Source organism: Etheostoma cragini, chromosome 9 (genome assembly GCF_013103735.1).
Source record: "Etheostoma cragini isolate CJK2018 chromosome 9, CSU_Ecrag_1.0, whole genome shotgun sequence".
Lineage (NCBI taxonomy): Eukaryota > Metazoa > Chordata > Actinopteri > Perciformes > Percidae > Etheostoma > Etheostoma cragini.
The window spans coordinates 90,356-107,853 of NC_048415.1; the positions used below are offsets into that span (position 1 = coordinate 90,356).

Below are 17,498 nucleotides of genomic sequence, written 5' to 3' on the forward strand. Positions count from 1 at the left end.
CCTGTTCCCCCTGTCCTCCTTAATCCCCCTGTTACCACTGTCCTTCCGTCCCCCCCTCTTCTCCCTCAGCTCCTTCAGCTCCCGCTCTCGTCTCAGTGCCTCCTCAATCTCCTTCTCGATGAAGTCCGGAGTGCCGCGTCCACGAGGCGTCAACCCGGTGGACTCCAGGTTCTCCCGCCAGGACCGTGGCGCTGCGCTGCGCTGAGGTGTGGGGGCGGGCAGATCACGACAGCTGGATGATGTCGGGGAGGAAGGAGATGATTGGTCCTTCAGAAGGATTCTGTAACGTAAAATAATAATAATTTTAACGTTTTAATAACTCTTTATCTGTTTCTATATAAAAGAGACTTTAGATACAGTATTACAGCATGATACATCTTGTCCTCTTATCCGGTGTCAGGTCTATCGGGGTCTTCTTGTACCCGGGAACTTGTTCTTTCGGTCATGACCCAGCCTTCATGTCCATAGGTGAGGGTAGTAACCAGAACTGACCTGTAGATCGAGAGCTTTGACTTCCTTTTTCGTCACAAAAATGCGATAAATTGAACGTAATACCGCACCGGCTGCTCCAATTCTCCGACCAATCTCACGCTCCATTGTCCACTAACTAGCGAATAAGACCCCAAGGTATTAAACCTCCTTCACTTGGGGTAAGGACTCACTCCCTACCTGAAGAAGGCACTCCATCGGTTTCCTGCTGATCCTCATCCCAGCCGCTTCACGATCAGCTGCAAACCGATCCAGTGAGTGCTGAAGGTCACAGACCGATGACGCCATTAGGACCACATCATCTGCAAAAAGCAGCGATGAGATCCTGAGCCCACCGGACTGTAACCCTTCCCAACCCCAACTATGCTTCGATATCTTGTCCATAAATTCTACAAATAGGATTGGTGACAAAGCACAGCCCTGATGGAGGCCAACCCTCCAGAACCTGGAACAAGTCTGACTTACTGCCGATAACCCGGACCCAGTTCTTGCTTTGGTCATACAGTGATCGGATGGCCCTGAGATGGACCCCCTCACGCCATACTCCCGCAGCACCTCCCACAGTGTCTCCCAGGGGACCCGGTCATACGCCTTCTTCAAATCCACAAAACACACTTAGACTGGTTGGGCATACTCCCAGGATCCTTGCGAGAGTAAAGATCTGATCCGTTGTTCCATGACCAGGACGGAATCCACATTGTTCCTCTTAAATCTGAGGTTCGACTATTGGCCAAACCCTGCTTTCCAGCACCTTGGAGTAGACTTTACCAGGGAGGCTGAGAAGTGTGATACCCCTGTAAATAGCACACACTCTTTGGTCCCCCTTTTTAAAGAGGGGAACCACCACGCTGGTCTGCCACTCCCTAGGCACTGTCCCAGACCTCCACGCAATGTTGAAGAGGCATGTCAACCAAGACAGCCCTCCACACCCAGAGCTTTCAGCATTTCTGGACAGATCTCATCAATCCCTGGGGCTTTGCCACTGTGGAGTTGTTTGACTACGTCAGAGACATCCACCAGGGAATCTGATCCCCCATCATCCTCCAGCTCTGCCTCTACCACAGAGGACGTGTCAGCTGGATTTAGGAGTTCCTCAAAGTGCTCCTTCCACTGCTCTATTACCTCCTCAGTTGAGGTCAACAGCGTCCCATCCTTACTGTCCACAGCTTGGATGAGTCCCCGCTTCCCCTCCTGAGGTTGCCAACGGTTTTCACCTTGGTTCAGAAGCACCTTGGTTCCGACCGAAAGTCCTTCTCCAGGTCTTCTCCAGGTCGTCTCTATGTCTTCTCCATGTCTTCTCCCAACTTCTCCCACACCCGCTGCTTTGCCTCTGTCACGGCAGAGGCTGCAGCCTTTAGGGCCTGTCGGTGCTTTGCAGCTGCCTCCGGAGTCCTCTGGGAAAACATATCCCTGAAAGACTCCTTCTTCAGTCGGACGACCTGTGTCCACCAGGATGTTTGTGGGTTACCGCCCCTTGAGGCACCAAAGACCCTAAGACCACAGATCTACACCGCAGCTTTGGCGATGGAAACTATGAACATTGTCCACTCAAGGGTCTGTCCAGTGTCTCCCCCCCTCCAACCCAACCCACCACCAGATGGTGATCCGTTGACAGCTCCGCCCCTCTCTTCACCCGAGTGTCCAAAACATACAGCGTCAGATCAGATTAAACGATTATAAAATCGATCATTGACCTTCAGCCTAGGGTGCTCTGGTACCACGTACACTTATGAGCACCCTATGCATGAACATGGTGTTTGTTATGGACAATCCATGACTAGACTAGAAGTCCAAAAACAGACCACCACTCTGGTTTAGATCAGGGACCCGTTCCTCCCAATAAGCCTCTCCAAGTATCTCCAGTCCCCCAGTCCCCCAGCAGAACTATGGAGTCCCCTAATAGAGCCCCATACAGGACTCCATTCAAGATCCCCGACAGAAGCCCCATACAGGACTCTATTCAAAGTCCCCCACTGGAGTCCCATACAGGTCTCCATTCAAGGTCCCCCACTGAAGCCCATACAGGACTCCATTCAAGGTCCCTTACTGGAGCCCCATTCAGGACCCCATTCATGGTCCCCCACTGGAGCCCCAGGGTCTCCAAGAACGCTGAATACGCTGAACTATTGTTTAGTGCATTTGCACAAACAACAGTCGGAGTTTGACCAGAGGCGACCGGCTCATCCAACGGGGGCTTGTGAGTATTAAAGCCTATATTGGAGGCCTAGATTCTTCTCCCAACCGGTCGTCAGACACCGCCTACCAAGAGCCTGGGTCTGACCGAGATTTCTGCCTAAAAGGAAGTTTTCCTCGCCACTGTCGCACTGTTGCTTGCTCTGGAGGAAACTACTAGAACTGTTGGGTCCTTGTAAATTCTGGAGTGTGGTCTAGACCTACTCTATCTGTAAAGTGTCTGGAGATAACGCTTGTTATGAATTGATACTATAAATAAATTTGAATTAAAATTGAATTATATAAAAAAGACTTCAGAAACAGTATTAGGGACCACTAAGGTCTATATAAAGCAACTTCAGATACAGTATTAGGGAACACTAAGGTATATAAAAGAGACTTCAGATACAGTATTAGGGACCGCTAAGGTCCATATAAAGCAACTTCAGATACAGTATTAGGGACCACTAAGGTATATAAAAGAGACTTCAGATACAGTATTATATTTGTGTATGTGTAATAAAGTGTACCTCGTGGTTTGATGCCGGCTGAAACCGGATGCGTCCTGGATGTCTGAGTTGGTCTCAGAAACATAAGACTGTTCCGGACTCATTCGGCGGAGGTACAACTTGGTGTCCTCAGGGTGTCGATGAGGAAAGCACGCCAACATGGACTCAGAGTGTCCTTCTGCTGTCCTATCGTTGTTGTTTGGCTGGTTTAATTCTGTCTTGATGTCCTCCAGCACCTGCAGAGGATCCAGACTGGATTGTCCCTGTCAAGACACAATGTGAGTCCATGCACATACTCTCTACTGTTGTCTCTCTACATACTACTCTATACTGTAGTCTCCCTACTGTTGTCTCTACATACTACTATCTACTGTTGTCTCTCTACATACTGCTCTCTACCGTTGTCTCTCTACTGTTGTCTCTCTGCATACTACTCTCTCGGAGCACATAGGAAAACACACCCTGATACGGTAAGCGTACCTGACTCATTTCCGTTTCTTGTGCCTGTGTGTTGGTAGCGTGTAGGTAGCTTTGTTGCTCACTAAATACCAGTTCAGTTTGTTAGATTTGCTATTACAGCGGCTAACTGTCCGCTAAACACTTATTCTTATAGTAGTTCTGCATAAGCACTCACATATCTTCTCTTTTTTTTTTTGGGACTTTTGTTAAATAACAGCTGTTTTAACGCTTGGTAGCTAAAACTACCGTACTTTAGCTTAGCTGCTAGTGACTTTAGCCTAGCAGTTAGTTATGTCGGGCCCCTCTCCTCCTTTCTCCTGCTCGATGTGTGAGATGTTTAGTTACTCCTCTGCATTCTTTAACGGCAATGGCGTGTGTAACAAGTGTAGTTTATTTTTGGACATGGAGGCGAGGCTTAGTGAGTTAGAAGTCCAGATCTGCACCATGACAGATCGGTCGTTAGTTACTGTAGCTAACCCCCCCCGGTAGTCGGCGCGGGCCGGCCTGAGTTAGCCTCTGGTAGCCGTCCCCCGGCATCTCCTGGCCAGCCAGATCATAGCGCCTGGGTGACTGTGCGAGGACGAGGATGAGACAGTCGTAAGCTTTCCAAGGCGTCGGAGCGCTACCAGCCTGTTAGCGTTTCTAACAGATTTCCCCACTCAGCAACACACCCGCTGAGAAACCAACTCTGATTATTGGTAGCTCCATTTTGAGAAACGTGAAGTTAGCGAAGCCGGCAGCCATAGTTAAGTGCATCCCGGGGGCTAGAGCGGGCGACGTTGAGTCTTATCTGAAACTGCTGGCTAAGGATGAACGTAAATACAGTTATCCACGTTGGCGTTAATGATCCCGGTTACGGCAATCGGAGGTTACGAAGATTAATGTTGAATCGGTGTGTACATACGCAAAGTCAATGTCGGACGCCATAGTTTTCTCTGGACCACTGCCAAATCTCACCAGCGATGACATGTATAGCCGCATGTTGTCATTTCGCCGCTGGCTATTGAGGTGGTGTCCAGATAATGATGTGGGCTTTGTGGATCACTGGCAGTCTTTCTGGGGAAGACCTGGTCTGATTCGGAGAGACGGCATTCATCCCACTTTGGACGGAGCAGCTCTCATTTCTGGAAATCTTGACAGGTTTATTAGTGGACCTGATCCTTGACAATCCAGAGTTGGGACCAGGAGGCAGAGTCCCAGTCTAACACACTTCTCTGCTCCTTTATTCCAGGAGTTACCTAGTAAAACCCCATAGTGACGGTGTCTGCCCCCTGACCATTGAAATTATTTAAATCAAAGGTAGACAGAAGAGGAGCTGTGCATGAAAACCTCATAACAATTAAAACCACAAGTGCAATAGTGCAAAAGAATAGGAGAATTAAATGTGGACTCTTAAACATCAGATCTCTCTCTTCTAAAGGGGGACTAGTAAATGAATTAATATCAGATTCTAATATTGATTTATTCTGTCTTACTGAAACTTGGCTGGGTGATGGAGAATATGTTAGTCTAAATGAATCCACCCCCCCAGTCATATTAATACTCACATTCCTCGAGGCACAGGCCGAGGAGGTGGAGTTGCAGCCATCTTTGATTCTAGTCTTATAGTGTACCGAGACCCTGGTCCAGTCTCTGAACCAGTTATATTTGTTATAGTGTACCGAGCACCTGGTCCACACTCTGAACCAGTTCTATTTGTTATAGTGTACCGAGCACCTGGTCCATACTCTGAATTTTTATCCGAATTTGCAGAGTTTCTGTCAAACTTAGTGCCAAAAAGGGACAAAGTTCTTATTGTAGGGGATTTTAATATTCATGTTGACGATGAGAATGATAGCCTTAGCACTGCGTTTATCTCTCTTTTAGATTCTATTGGCTTCTCTCAAAGTGTTCTTAAACCGACTCACCGTTTTAACCACACCCTCGATCTTGTTCTGGTCTATGGTGCTGAAATTGAACATTTAATAGTGTTCCCACAGAATCCCTTTCTATCTGACCACTGTTTGATAACTTTTGAGTTCATACTGCTGAACTACACGCCATTAGGCAAAACCTTCTCTACAAGATGTCTATCTGATAGTGCTGGAGCTAAATTTAAGGATGCGATTCCGTTAGCATTTAATTCATTACCAAATCACAAAGTAACGGGGGACTCCGATGCTATTAGTCCCTCCCAAATCGATCATTTTGTTGATAGTGCAGCAGGCTCGCTACGAATTACTCTCGACTCTGTTGCCCCTCTAAAAAAGAAGATAATAAAACAAAGATGGTTAGCTCCATGGTATAACACTGAAACTTGCAAATTAAAGCAAATATCGCGGAAACTTGAGAAGATCTGGCGTTCCACCAAACTGGAAAATTGTCGTCTAATCTGGCAAGATAGTCTTAAAACGTATAGGAAGGCCCTCCGTAATGCCAGAGCAGCATACTACTCGTCATTAATAGAGGAAAATAGGAACAAGCCCAGGTTTCTTTTCAGCACTGTAGCCAGGCTAACGGAAGGTCACAGCTCTACTGAGCCAAGTATTCCCAGAGCTCTTAGTAGTAACGACTTTATGAGGTTCTTCAATGATAAAATTAGAACTATTAGAAGCAAAATTTACCAAGACATGCCTTTAACTGGCACTGACTTATCTCTAAACTCAGGAACTTCAGAAACAGCTGTAAAACCAGATACATGTTTAGACTGCTTTGCTTCACTTGATCTTTATCAATTTAATTCAATTATTTCTTCTGTGTGACTTTCTGCATAGCAACAGCTTATTCGAGTATTTTCAGTCAGGATATAGACTTCATCATAGTACAGAGACAGCGCTTGTGAAAATGACTAATGACCTCCTAATTGCATCAGACAAAGGACTTATCTCTGTACTGGTGTTATTAGATCTTAGGGCTGCATTTGATACCATTGACCATCATATCTTATTACAGAGATTGGAACATTTAATTGGCATTAAAGGGACTGCTCTAAGCTGGTTTAAGTCTTATTTATCAGATCGATCTCAGTTTGTTCATGTTAACGATGAATCCTCTGTGCACGCCAAAGTTAGTCATGGAGTCCCACAAGGATCTGTGCTCGGTCCAATCATGTTCACTTTATATATGCTTTCTTTAGGCAGTATTATTAGGAAACACTCCATAAACTTTCATTGTTATGCAGATGATACTCAATTATATCTATCAATCAAGCCGGATGAAACTAATCAGTTAGCTAAACTTCAAACGTGCCTTCAGGATATTAAAACCTGGATGACCTGTAATTTTTGAAGTTATTGCTCTCGGACCCAAGCACCTCCGTGACGCATTATCCAAAGATATAGTTACTGTGGATGGCACCACCCTGGCCTCCAGCACCACCCTGGCCTCCAGCACCACTGTGAGGAATCTTGGAGTCATATTTGATCAGGACATGTCCTTTAATTCCCACTTAAAGCAAATTTCAAGGATCGCCTTTTTTCACTTACGTAATATTGCGAAAATCAGGAATATCTTGTCTAAAAATGATGCAGAAAAACTAGTCCATGCATTTGTTACTTCTAGGCTGGATTACTGCAATTCTTTATTATCAGGCTGCTCGGAAAAGTCAATAAGGACTCTTCAGCTGATCCAGAATGCTGCAGCACGTGTTCTGACAGGAACCAGGAAAAGAGATCACGTTTCTCCTGTTTTAGCTTCTCTGCATTGGCTTCCTGTAAAATTTAGAATAGAATTTAAAATCCTTCTTCTCACCTACAAAGCTCTTCATGGTCAGGCTCCATCTTATCTTAAAGAGCTCATAGTACCTTACAACCCTGCAAGAGCACTACGCTCCCAGAATGCAGGATTACTGGTGGTTCCTAGAGTCTCTAAAAGTAGAACGGGAGCCAGAGCGTTCAGCTATCAGGCTCCTCTCCTGTGGAACCAGGTTCCAGTTTGGGTCCGGGATGCAGACACCGTCTCCACATTTAAGATTAGGCTTATGACTTTCCTTTATGATAAAGCTTATAGTTAGGGCATAGAAGCGAATATTGTTAGGGAGTAGTAGTTAGTCACATAGTTTTCAGATTTATCTATCATGTAATCAAGAATATAATAAAACTAAAGGGAGACTTGGCATACAGCCCGATCCGGTTGGGGAGAGTTCTAGCCCGACCGGGCTGGAGCTCTCTTTACCTTGTCTCTCTTGGTTTTGCTGTAATAATAGTTTTAGACAGCTGGGGACTTATTTTGATACACTGAGCTCCTCTCTCCTCCATCTTTCCATCTTTTCATTTATGTGCATCCATGTCCCAGAAATGCTTGTTACTAACCTAGCTCTGGGGAATCATTCCCCGGAGTCCTTATGTTCTTTTTTCCCCAGAATGTTCCCTTGGATCAGAGAGGCTCCAAAATCATGGTAGCAGCTGTCGCCTTGGTCCTGCTCCATGTTCTGTGATGCCATGTTCAACTGCTACACTGCAGTGCCCAGCTACGTCCTGCTACGTCCTGCTACGTCCTGCTACGTCCTGCTACGCCCTGCTACGTCCTGCTACTTCCTGCTACGTCCTGCTGTGCCTTGTAATGCCACACAGCGTCCTGCTATGCCATGAACTACTTCAAAGAACTGCTACAGACTACTAATTGTTTCTATTTTTGTTATTGCCACTCTTCATTCTAACCCCAACCGGCCCGTCAGACACCGCCTACCAAGAGCCTGGGTCTGGGTCTGGGTCTAGGTCTGACCGAGGTTTCTGCCTAAAAGGAAGTTTTTCCTCACCACTGTCACACTGTTGCTGCTCTGGAGGAAACTACTAGAACTGTTGGGTCCTTGTAAATTCTGGAGTGTGATCTATCTGTATAGTGTCTTGAGATAACTCTTGTTATGAATTGAATTACTGTTGTTTCTCTACTCTTGTCTCTCTACACACTATACTCTACTGTTGTCTCTCTACTGTTATCTCTCTACTATTGTCTCTACTCTCTACATTTGTCTCTCTACTGTTGTCTATACATACTACTCTCATGTTGTGAGTTCCCGGTCCCAGTCCTCCTCCGTGGTTCTCCTTCTGGATAATGAAGCCCCCCCGGCTCCTCTCTCTGGCTCTGCCGGGCGTCAGCGGCGACGCCAGACGTTTGGTTCTGATCTGGACCATCTCGGCTCGGCCGTCGCTGAGCTTCAGACCTCGAGAGCGCCGCAGGTTCTCCTCGCGCTCCTGAACTAACCGGATCTCCCTTTCTATCGGGGTCTCATAGCTGATCCTGTTCTCCTGCTGCTCCTCCAGGCCGGAGCCCAGATCCTCAAATACACTGCCCTGCCGGCTAAGAGTCTAAAGAAACAGAAAAATATAGATTTACCTCATGATCAGGGATGTAGACTACGTAATACGCAGGTATACCCACTAAGAAATCTCCAGGATTACTGTATATCCACCAATAAAGCTTCAGGATCCCAGCATACCCATTAATAATGCTCCAGGATTACTGTAAAACCACTAAGGAAGCTCCAGGATTAACGTTTACCCACCAAGAAAGCTCCAGGATTACCGTATACCCACTAATAAAGTTCCAGGATTACCGTATACCCACTAATCAAGCTCCAGGATTACCTATACCCACTAATGAAGCTCAAGGATTATTGTGTACCCACCAAGAAAAACTCCAGGATTACCGTATTCCAACTAAGAAAGCTCCAGGATTACTGTGTACCCACTAATAATGCTCCAGGATTACCGTATACCCTCTAAAAAAACTCTAGGATTACCGTATATATCCTCTAAAACAGCTCCAGGATTACTGTATACCCTCTAAGAAAGCTTCAGGATTACCGTATGTCCGGGTGGCACCATCAGACGCTCCATCGGATCGGGCGGAACTGTCAGACAGTCCCGCTCCATCGGGCCTGGCGGCATCAGACGGTCCCGCTCCATCGGGCCTGGCGCCGTCAGATGGTCCTGCTCCATCGGGCCTGGCGCCGTCAGATGGTCCCGCTCCATCAGACCTGGCGCCGTCAAATGGTCCCGCTCCATCAAACCTGCCGCCGTCAGACGGTCCTGCTCCATCTGCAGGAACTGTTGTCGCGCTGCACTGAAGTTGATCTGCTCCTGGACCACGGTCCCAGGCTCGGCGGCGCAGAAGGATTCTTGTCCAGAACGGGCTGAACTGTAACTCAAGCTAAAACCTTAAAAAGAAGAAAATCCCATTTATTAGTATACTATATTATATCATATACTATTTTATATAATACAGTATTTGATATGGTATATAATATATATCATATTATATTACTATTACGTATCTATTAACCATGTAGTAAACATCTATTAACCATATATAGAACATCTATTAACCATGTATTAAACATCTATTAACATGTATTAACCATGTATTAACATCTATTAACCATATATTAAACATCTATTAACCATGTATTAAACATCTATTAACTATGTATTAACCATGTATTAACCATGTTTTAACATGTATTAACATGTATTAACATATATTTAACATCTATAATGCTGGTTCTAGTGAAGTGCCCCAGACCTGGGACCAGTCTGCTTAGGTCCAGGGTCTCCAGCGCGCTCCACTGATCTCTGAAGCTCTTCTTCGGCGCCTGACTGCGAATGATCTCCTGCCGTAGCTGCTTCTCTTCTTCTTCGTAAACCGCGTCGGTTCCGTTTCTCGGATCCACTTCGTACGGCGAGTCCCCGCTGCTGTCTGCGAACAGACTCTCCGGCTTCCTGCCACCGGCATAGGTCTGTAGTTTGAATACTTTATCTTCCTTCAGGGTGGCGAGCTGCACCTGTCGCTGCGGCGACACCATCCAGGCTTCGTTCAGCTCGGCCTCTGGACTCTCCGGGTCCTCCACGAACGAGTAGAAACCGCAGTGAGAGCCGGAGCTGCCGGGAGAGCCGGGGCTGCTGGGACGCCACTCGTCACTGGCATCACCTCCGTGCTGCAACGCAACCTGCCGGGCCTGGACCACCACGTCCCCCGACCAGGCGCACTGCTGGGAGGAGACCAGAGTTATTTATCAAACTGAACTACAACTAGACAACTAACTCTAAAACTAACTGTGAATAATCTAAAACCTGAATAATAAAGCCCAGATAGTCCGGACCTGGGGGGAGCCGAGCCTTGAGGAGACGAAGGTGCTGTCGTAGGTGAAGACCAGATCATCGGGGCCGGTGGACTCGCTCTGCACCGGGCCGGCGAGGGAGCGCAGGTCCGAGGGCTGCAGCAGCGGGGAGAGGGGCTTCAGCACCCACCGCCGCGGGATGCTGTCCATGACTGGAGGGGGCGTTGCAGGGGGGGCGCTGCTGTGGGGCCGGTGGCAGGTGGAGGTTCAGATGGAGGAAGACACTGGATTGAGAGGAAACTGGAAACTGGACATTGGAAAATCTGAGGAGTCAGAAGATCCGGACGGCCACTGCAGAGAGTCTCTGAAACAAGAGGCGAGATCAGTTGCAGTAGTCTATTATATATATATATATATATATATATATATATATATATATATATATATATATATATAATATGTGAGTTTATTGATAGAGTTCTCCAGAATATGGATCAATAAAATTGTGAGTTGGATGTTTTGAAGAGTCTCCGTTTTAAAGCTGGAGTGAAAATGCTGGTACACGTGAAACAGGACGGTGCCTCTATGTCAAGGTGAATAATAAACTGGGTCCTGCTGCTAAGTTACACACTCATGTGACTCCGAGAGCCAATCAGATGCTAGAAAAGACTCCATTTAGACAGTCTGATAGAGATGTTAGCTGACGTACCATTAGCAGCGTAGCATTAGTTCAGACAGTGTGTCTGTGTGTGAGTGATAAACTGCCCCACCTGCAGTCTGACTCTGCTGATAAGAAACAGGGACGGACAGTAGAAGACCACTGGATCCCAACAGAGATAGACCTTTTAGCTAAAGAGTAAGATCCTTTTAGTTTAACATGAAACAGAAATCCCCATCACCAAACCCACCAGACTCCATGTAAATAATCACTACTTTTAGTGTGTATAGAGCAGCATATCTCCACCAGACTCCATGTAAATAATCACTACTTTTAGCGTGTATAGAGCAGCATATCTCCACCAGACTCCATGTAAATAATCACTACTTTTAGCGTGTATAGAGCAGCATATCTCCACCAGACTCCATGTAAATAATCACTACTTTTAGTGTGTATAGAGCAGCATATCTCCACCAGACTCCATGTAAATAATCACTACTTTTAGCGTGTATAGAGCACCATATCTCTACATGTAAATGGGTGAATTAAGAGTTTATTCCAACCAGACCAGAGTGGTGATTGTTGGAACGGTGGAAAGATGAACCAAGACGGCTTTTGGTGGATTTATTTCGTTTCTGTCCACTTTGAATAAAGTGTGTTTTACGATGATAAAAGTAGTGATTATTTACATGGAGTCTGGTGGGACACTGGGACAGTCTGCATACGGCGCCTCCAGAAGGATCATGTGATGAACTCTGCAGCAGCTGATAGTCATGTTTTACAAGAATTTAAATTTAAAGTTAAAATCTTTTTTTTTGTATGTTGTGTGATTTGTTTCAGTTCAGTTTTAAACATTTAAACATATTTTACTGTTTAAAACTTTAAAATCAACAAAAACTAAAGTTATTGGCATGTTTTTATACTGTTACATTACAGTTATTATCAAAGATCATTTAGTTATTATTCAGTTATAATTTAGATATTATTCAGTTATAAAAGCTGATTTTCTCACCTGAGATCAGTTTCCTGTTAACAGCAGAAACTCTGACAGACTGGAAAATAAGTCAAGTGACAAGTGACAAAGTTCAGCTGCTATCGTCCAATCAGAGACTCCGCCCACTCTGACACACACACACACACACACACACACACACACTAAGATAGTTATTTCTAACCTTTGTATTCACTCATGATGGATCAGGAAGAAATAAAATCATAAACATTTATATTTAAAGAACTCGAAGGACTTCAACCAGAGAAAAGAACAGGTTATATAACTATTATACATATATATATATATATATATATATATATATATATATATATATATATATATATATATATATATATATATATATATATATATATATATATATATATAGTTAATGTATCATATATATAACAGTAAATGTATATACAGAACGTCAACTCACCTGCAGGTTCAGACAGAATCTGTGTGTGTGTGTGTGTGTGTGTGTGTGTGTGTTGTTTATCTGAACTAGAATAACACAGAAGCAGTTTCTGAGTCGCTACATATTTAATTTCTCTTCATAAAACCCCCAAAAAACAGAAACTGCAAAATAACCAAAGACTTACTGAACTCTCCGATTAATCCAGCCGGTTACAGACAGAGAATCTCAGGGCACTGCCTAATGCTAAGCTAATGCTAATATTATTCTAACACGAAGATAATGCTAGTTCCAAGATAATGCTGAGCTAAAACTAACGCTAAGTTAATGCTACTCTAATACTAAAATAATGCTTAGTCTAAGATAATACTAATGCTAAGCTAATACTAACGCTAAGCTAATGCATAAAGCATATGTCACAAAGGGAAACATTTGGCAGTACAAAAGTAAAAAGGCTTCAAGAAAATCAAAAAAAAGTAAAGAAAAGTTTATAAAACAGAAGCAGAAACAGGAAATTATGTAATGTGGTTAGAGGCAGGGCTTAGGGCAGTGGGTGGAGCTTAGTTCCTGTAGTTTTTGTCCTTTTAGTTTTCAGTTGATTATAATTGAAGCAGCTTCACGCAGACTGAGTCAGCTTCGCTTGCTGTCCCAAGCAAGCACCAGTTATCTTCTGAGAGAGTCTCTGAAGACCAGACCGGACCGGACCAGACCAGACCAGACCAGCGTCTACATATCTGAAGGAACTACAATCACATTAAGTGAATTCTCCATTCATCAAGAGTTAAGTCTCAGTCCACGTGTCCCTCTAATGATCTGGAGTTGGTAAAACCTCCTGAGAATAAATCTGGTTGAAGTGTGTTTCCAGCCAATAAGAACCTGAGGTGATGACATCACCATCCAACGGCTTTACAGCCAATAAGAACCTGTGGTGATGACATCACCATCCAACGGCTTTACAGCCAATAAGAAACTATGGTGATGACATCACCATCCAACGGCTTTACAGCCAATAAGAACCTATGGTGATGACATCACCATCCAACGGCTTTACAGCCAATAAGAACCTGTGGTGATGACATCACACGCTGTTTTAGGGTCAGACTGGGACATCTGATTGGTTGGAGACATTTTAAGGTGTTTCCATTCATTTACACTGAATCACACAACAGACGTCTACCATGACTTGATCAATGGGGGACAAGATCACATGATCACTATGAGACAACATTACATGATCGCTATGGGACAACATCACATGATCACTATGGGACAACACGCTGCAAGACTCTTTTTTGAGACATGTCTCTCTGTCTGAGCGTCTTTCATTGACTCCCAGGACGTCCCGCGGCTCGTCCTAACCTTTGTCAGCCATTATCGGGTACATTAACTACAGCTTCTTCTTCTTCTTCTGCGTTTTGTGGCGGGTTGCAACCATAAAATGACCTAAAACATGACAACTCATTATTTATTCAGCAGATAAGGGTTCATCAGCGTTTATCACAGAAGAAGAAAATCCTCATCATCATCATCTTCATCATCATCATGATACAATCTGATGAGACGCATTTCCTTTGATATTCATCAGATTTACTGTTTCCATTAAGCATCGCTTCATTCAGATAAAGACATGTGGAGGGAACTTTCTGTTTCAGACCATCAGAACGGGACTCGATCATGTGACTCGATCATGTGACTCGAATCACATGATGCTGCAGCACTTACATGGCTTCTTTTCCTTCTTCATTTCCTCCTCTACTTCCTTCCCTTCCTTCCCTTCCTTCCCCCCCCTCTCTTCCTTCCCTTCCTTCCCCTCCTTCCCTTCCCTCTCTTCCTTCCCTTCCTTCCCCTCCCTCTCTTCCTTCCCCTCCTTCCCTTCCCTCTCTTCCTTCCCGTTTCCCACCGGTGCGGCGACCGTCTCCGTGGGCTTGTTGTTGCCGTGCGGAGGCGGAGCTTCCTGCGCGGCGCTTGTTGACGTTTCCTCGCTTGCGGTGTCGTCGTGGATGAGCACGCGCTCGGCCGTCACCGTGCCAACCAGACCGAACACCTTCTTGGTCTCGTCCTCGTCCTCCACGCTCTGGTACCCCATGAACACCATGGTGAGCGGTGCCGCGGCGGTGGCGTCCACCGGGCCCGGCTCGGCGCCAGGCTCGGCCCGCAGCCCCCTGATCTCTGCCGGCGGGGGGGCGTCGGGGCTCGATACCGCCGCCGCCTCGGCTGTAGGGAGAGACGTCACCGTGGCAACGGTCTGCGACGTCACGGAGGCCTCGTCGGCTTTGTGGATGAGGTCCTCGACCTCGGAGACGCTAAGCAGCTGCACGCCGTCTTCACCGTTCATCTCGTGGACGACTGCGGGACACGATGAGAAAACACCCATCACACACACCGGTACGCTAATCAGGCTACGTCGCTACCACTATGCTAATAAGGCTACATCTCCACCGCTACGATACATGTCCACCGCTAAGCTAATCAGGCTACATCTCCACCGCTACGCTAATCAGGCTACATCTCCACCGCTACGCAACATATCCACCGCTATGCTAATCAGGCTACATCTCCACCGCTACGAAACATATCCACCGCTATGCTAATCAGGCTACATCTCCACCGCTACGCTAATCAGGCTACATCTCCACCGCTATCACTACGCTAGTCAGGCTACATCTCTACCGCTACGCTACATATCCACCGCTACGCTAATCAGGCTACATCTCCACCGCTATGCTACATATCCACCGCTACGCTAATCAGGCTACTTCTCCACCGCTACGCTAATCAGGCTACATCTCCACCGTTTTCTTAATAAGGCTACATCGCTACGCTATGGTAATCAGGCTCTAGCGCTACGCTACATCTCCACCACTAAGCTAATCAGGTTTGGTTGTTTTGGTCTGTTCCTATTGGCTGACATCTTTGTTCCTATGGGCTGACCTTTCCTCTCGTCCTCGTACACTTTGACCCCTCCGTGGTGAGAGAGGTCAACAGGAAGTGAGGTGTTAGTGGACAAAACCCGGGTTTCCCCCGTCAGCCGGTCCCGCTCCACCTTAATCTCCACAGAGTACATTGCTGGACACACACACACACACACACATGCACACACACCCAGAGACACAAAAACACACACACACACACACGTAGGGACACACGCAGGGACACACACACACACATACACACACATACACACACATACACACACAAACACACACACAAACACACACACACACAGTGTTAACGAAAAAAAACACAACAATACAGACAGGCAGGCAGAGAGAGAGACAGAGAGACAGAGAGACAGAGAGACAGCTGTTAGAGACAGACAGGTGTTAACTGTTAATAAACGATATGAAATACTTTCCAGTCTAGGGCTTTTATTGTGAAAGGTAAGAACAGGAATGGAGGAGAAAACATTTTCAATCCGTCTTTTCTCTCGTAAGATTTCGACCTTTACTCTGAAAATCTTTATCCTGTAACATTGTCCGCACCCCCCCCCCCCCCCCCCCCCACACACACACACATCCACCCCCCACACACACACACACACATCCACCCCCCACACATTGCCCCCCTGACTCACCTCTCTTCATCTCCTCGCTTGCTCCGTTCACTCGGGGGCTTTTAGGAGCTCTGACCTCTGCAAAGGATTCTGGGAAAGAAAGGAAGTTCATATTAAAGCCCTGGTATCACAACACACTGTAATCCAATTACTCTACACACTGTAATCCGATTACTCTACACAATGTAATCTGATTACTCTGCACACTGTAATCGCATTACTCTGCTGTCTCACCTGGAGCGATCTGAGCCGCCATCAGCTCCGGCTGATCTTTGACCCCGACAGCTGATCAGAGGGACACAGTGAGAGGACAACCAGACACAGAAACTACAACCAGAGAAGAAGAAACGTACCTTCAACCGATCCTGGACACACCTGCGGACACAGAGACACAGAGACAGAGAGACATAATCTAAAAAAACATCCAGAAATCACAATGTATGATTTTTCACTATTTATTTGTATGATACAGCTGTTAATAAGTATTTGAACACCTGTCTATCAGCTAGAATTCTGTCCCTCAAAGACCTGTTAGTCTGTCTTCAAAATGTCCCCCCCCCCACTCCATTTATTATCCTAAATTAGATGCACCTGTTTGGGGTCGTTAGCTGCATAAAGACACCTGCCCCCCCCCCCCCCCCCCCCCCCCCCCCCCCCCCAATACAATCAGTAAGAATCCAACTACTGACATGGCCAAGACCAAAGAGCTGTCCAAAGACACCAGAGACCTCCACCATCCTGGACAGGGCTACGGGGACATGTCCAAGCAGCTTGGTGAAAAAAGGTCCACTGTTGGAGCAATCATTAGAAAATGGAAGAAGCTATACATGACTGTCAGTCTCCCTCGGACTGGGGCTCCATGCAAGATCTCACCCTGTGGGGTCTCAGTGATCCATGTCAAGGCCTTAAATCTTAAGTCTGCCAACGACCATCTGGATGATCCAGATGAGTCATGGGAGGAAGTCATGTGGTCAAATGAGACCAGAATAGAACTTTTTGGTCCTAATTCCACTAACCGTGTTTGGAGGAAGATGAATGATGAGGACCATCCCAAGACCACCATCCCTACTGTAAAGCATGGGGGGGTACCCTCATGCTTTGGGGGTGTTTCTGCACATGGGACAGGGGGACTGCCCTGTATTAAGGAGAGGAGGACCGGGGCCATGTACTGGGAGATTTTGGGGACCAACCTCCTTCCCTCAGTTAGAGCATT

General features: G+C 46.1%; 2 protein-coding genes across 6 annotated transcripts in view; both read right to left on the reverse strand.

The window, feature by feature from the left end:
• Positions 1 to 11,014, reverse strand: part of misp (mitotic spindle positioning) — a 12,187-nt gene extending 1,173 nt beyond the window's left edge. The window contains 7 exon segments of the mRNA XM_034882093.1: positions 2 to 280; positions 3,192 to 3,433; positions 8,603 to 8,914; positions 8,916 to 9,026; positions 9,413 to 9,765; positions 10,131 to 10,596; positions 10,708 to 11,014. Of these exon segments, the coding sequence (XP_034737984.1) occupies positions 2 to 280; positions 3,192 to 3,433; positions 8,603 to 8,914; positions 8,916 to 9,026; positions 9,413 to 9,765; positions 10,131 to 10,596; positions 10,708 to 10,875 (1,931 nt within the window). The 5' untranslated portion in view covers positions 10,876 to 11,014.
• Positions 11,015 to 14,425: 3,411 nt separating this feature from the next.
• palm1a (paralemmin 1a) overlaps positions 14,426 to 17,498 on the reverse strand; it is a 9,976-nt gene continuing 6,903 nt past the window's right edge. For 2 of the 5 annotated variants that reach the window (XM_034881995.1, XM_034881994.1), the window contains exons 6-10: positions 16,639 to 16,660; positions 16,520 to 16,570; positions 16,307 to 16,375; positions 15,664 to 15,798; positions 14,426 to 15,078 (exon numbers count right to left, since the gene is read on the reverse strand). In XM_034881995.1, coding sequence (XP_034737886.1) covers positions 14,432 to 15,078; positions 15,664 to 15,798; positions 16,307 to 16,375; positions 16,520 to 16,570; positions 16,639 to 16,660 — 924 coding nt within the window. In that variant the 3' untranslated portion in view covers positions 14,426 to 14,431. The remainder of the gene's footprint in view (positions 15,079 to 15,663; positions 15,799 to 16,306; positions 16,376 to 16,519; positions 16,571 to 16,638; positions 16,661 to 17,498) is intronic. The other 3 variants (XM_034881996.1, XM_034881997.1, XM_034881998.1) reach the window with 3 other exon arrangements.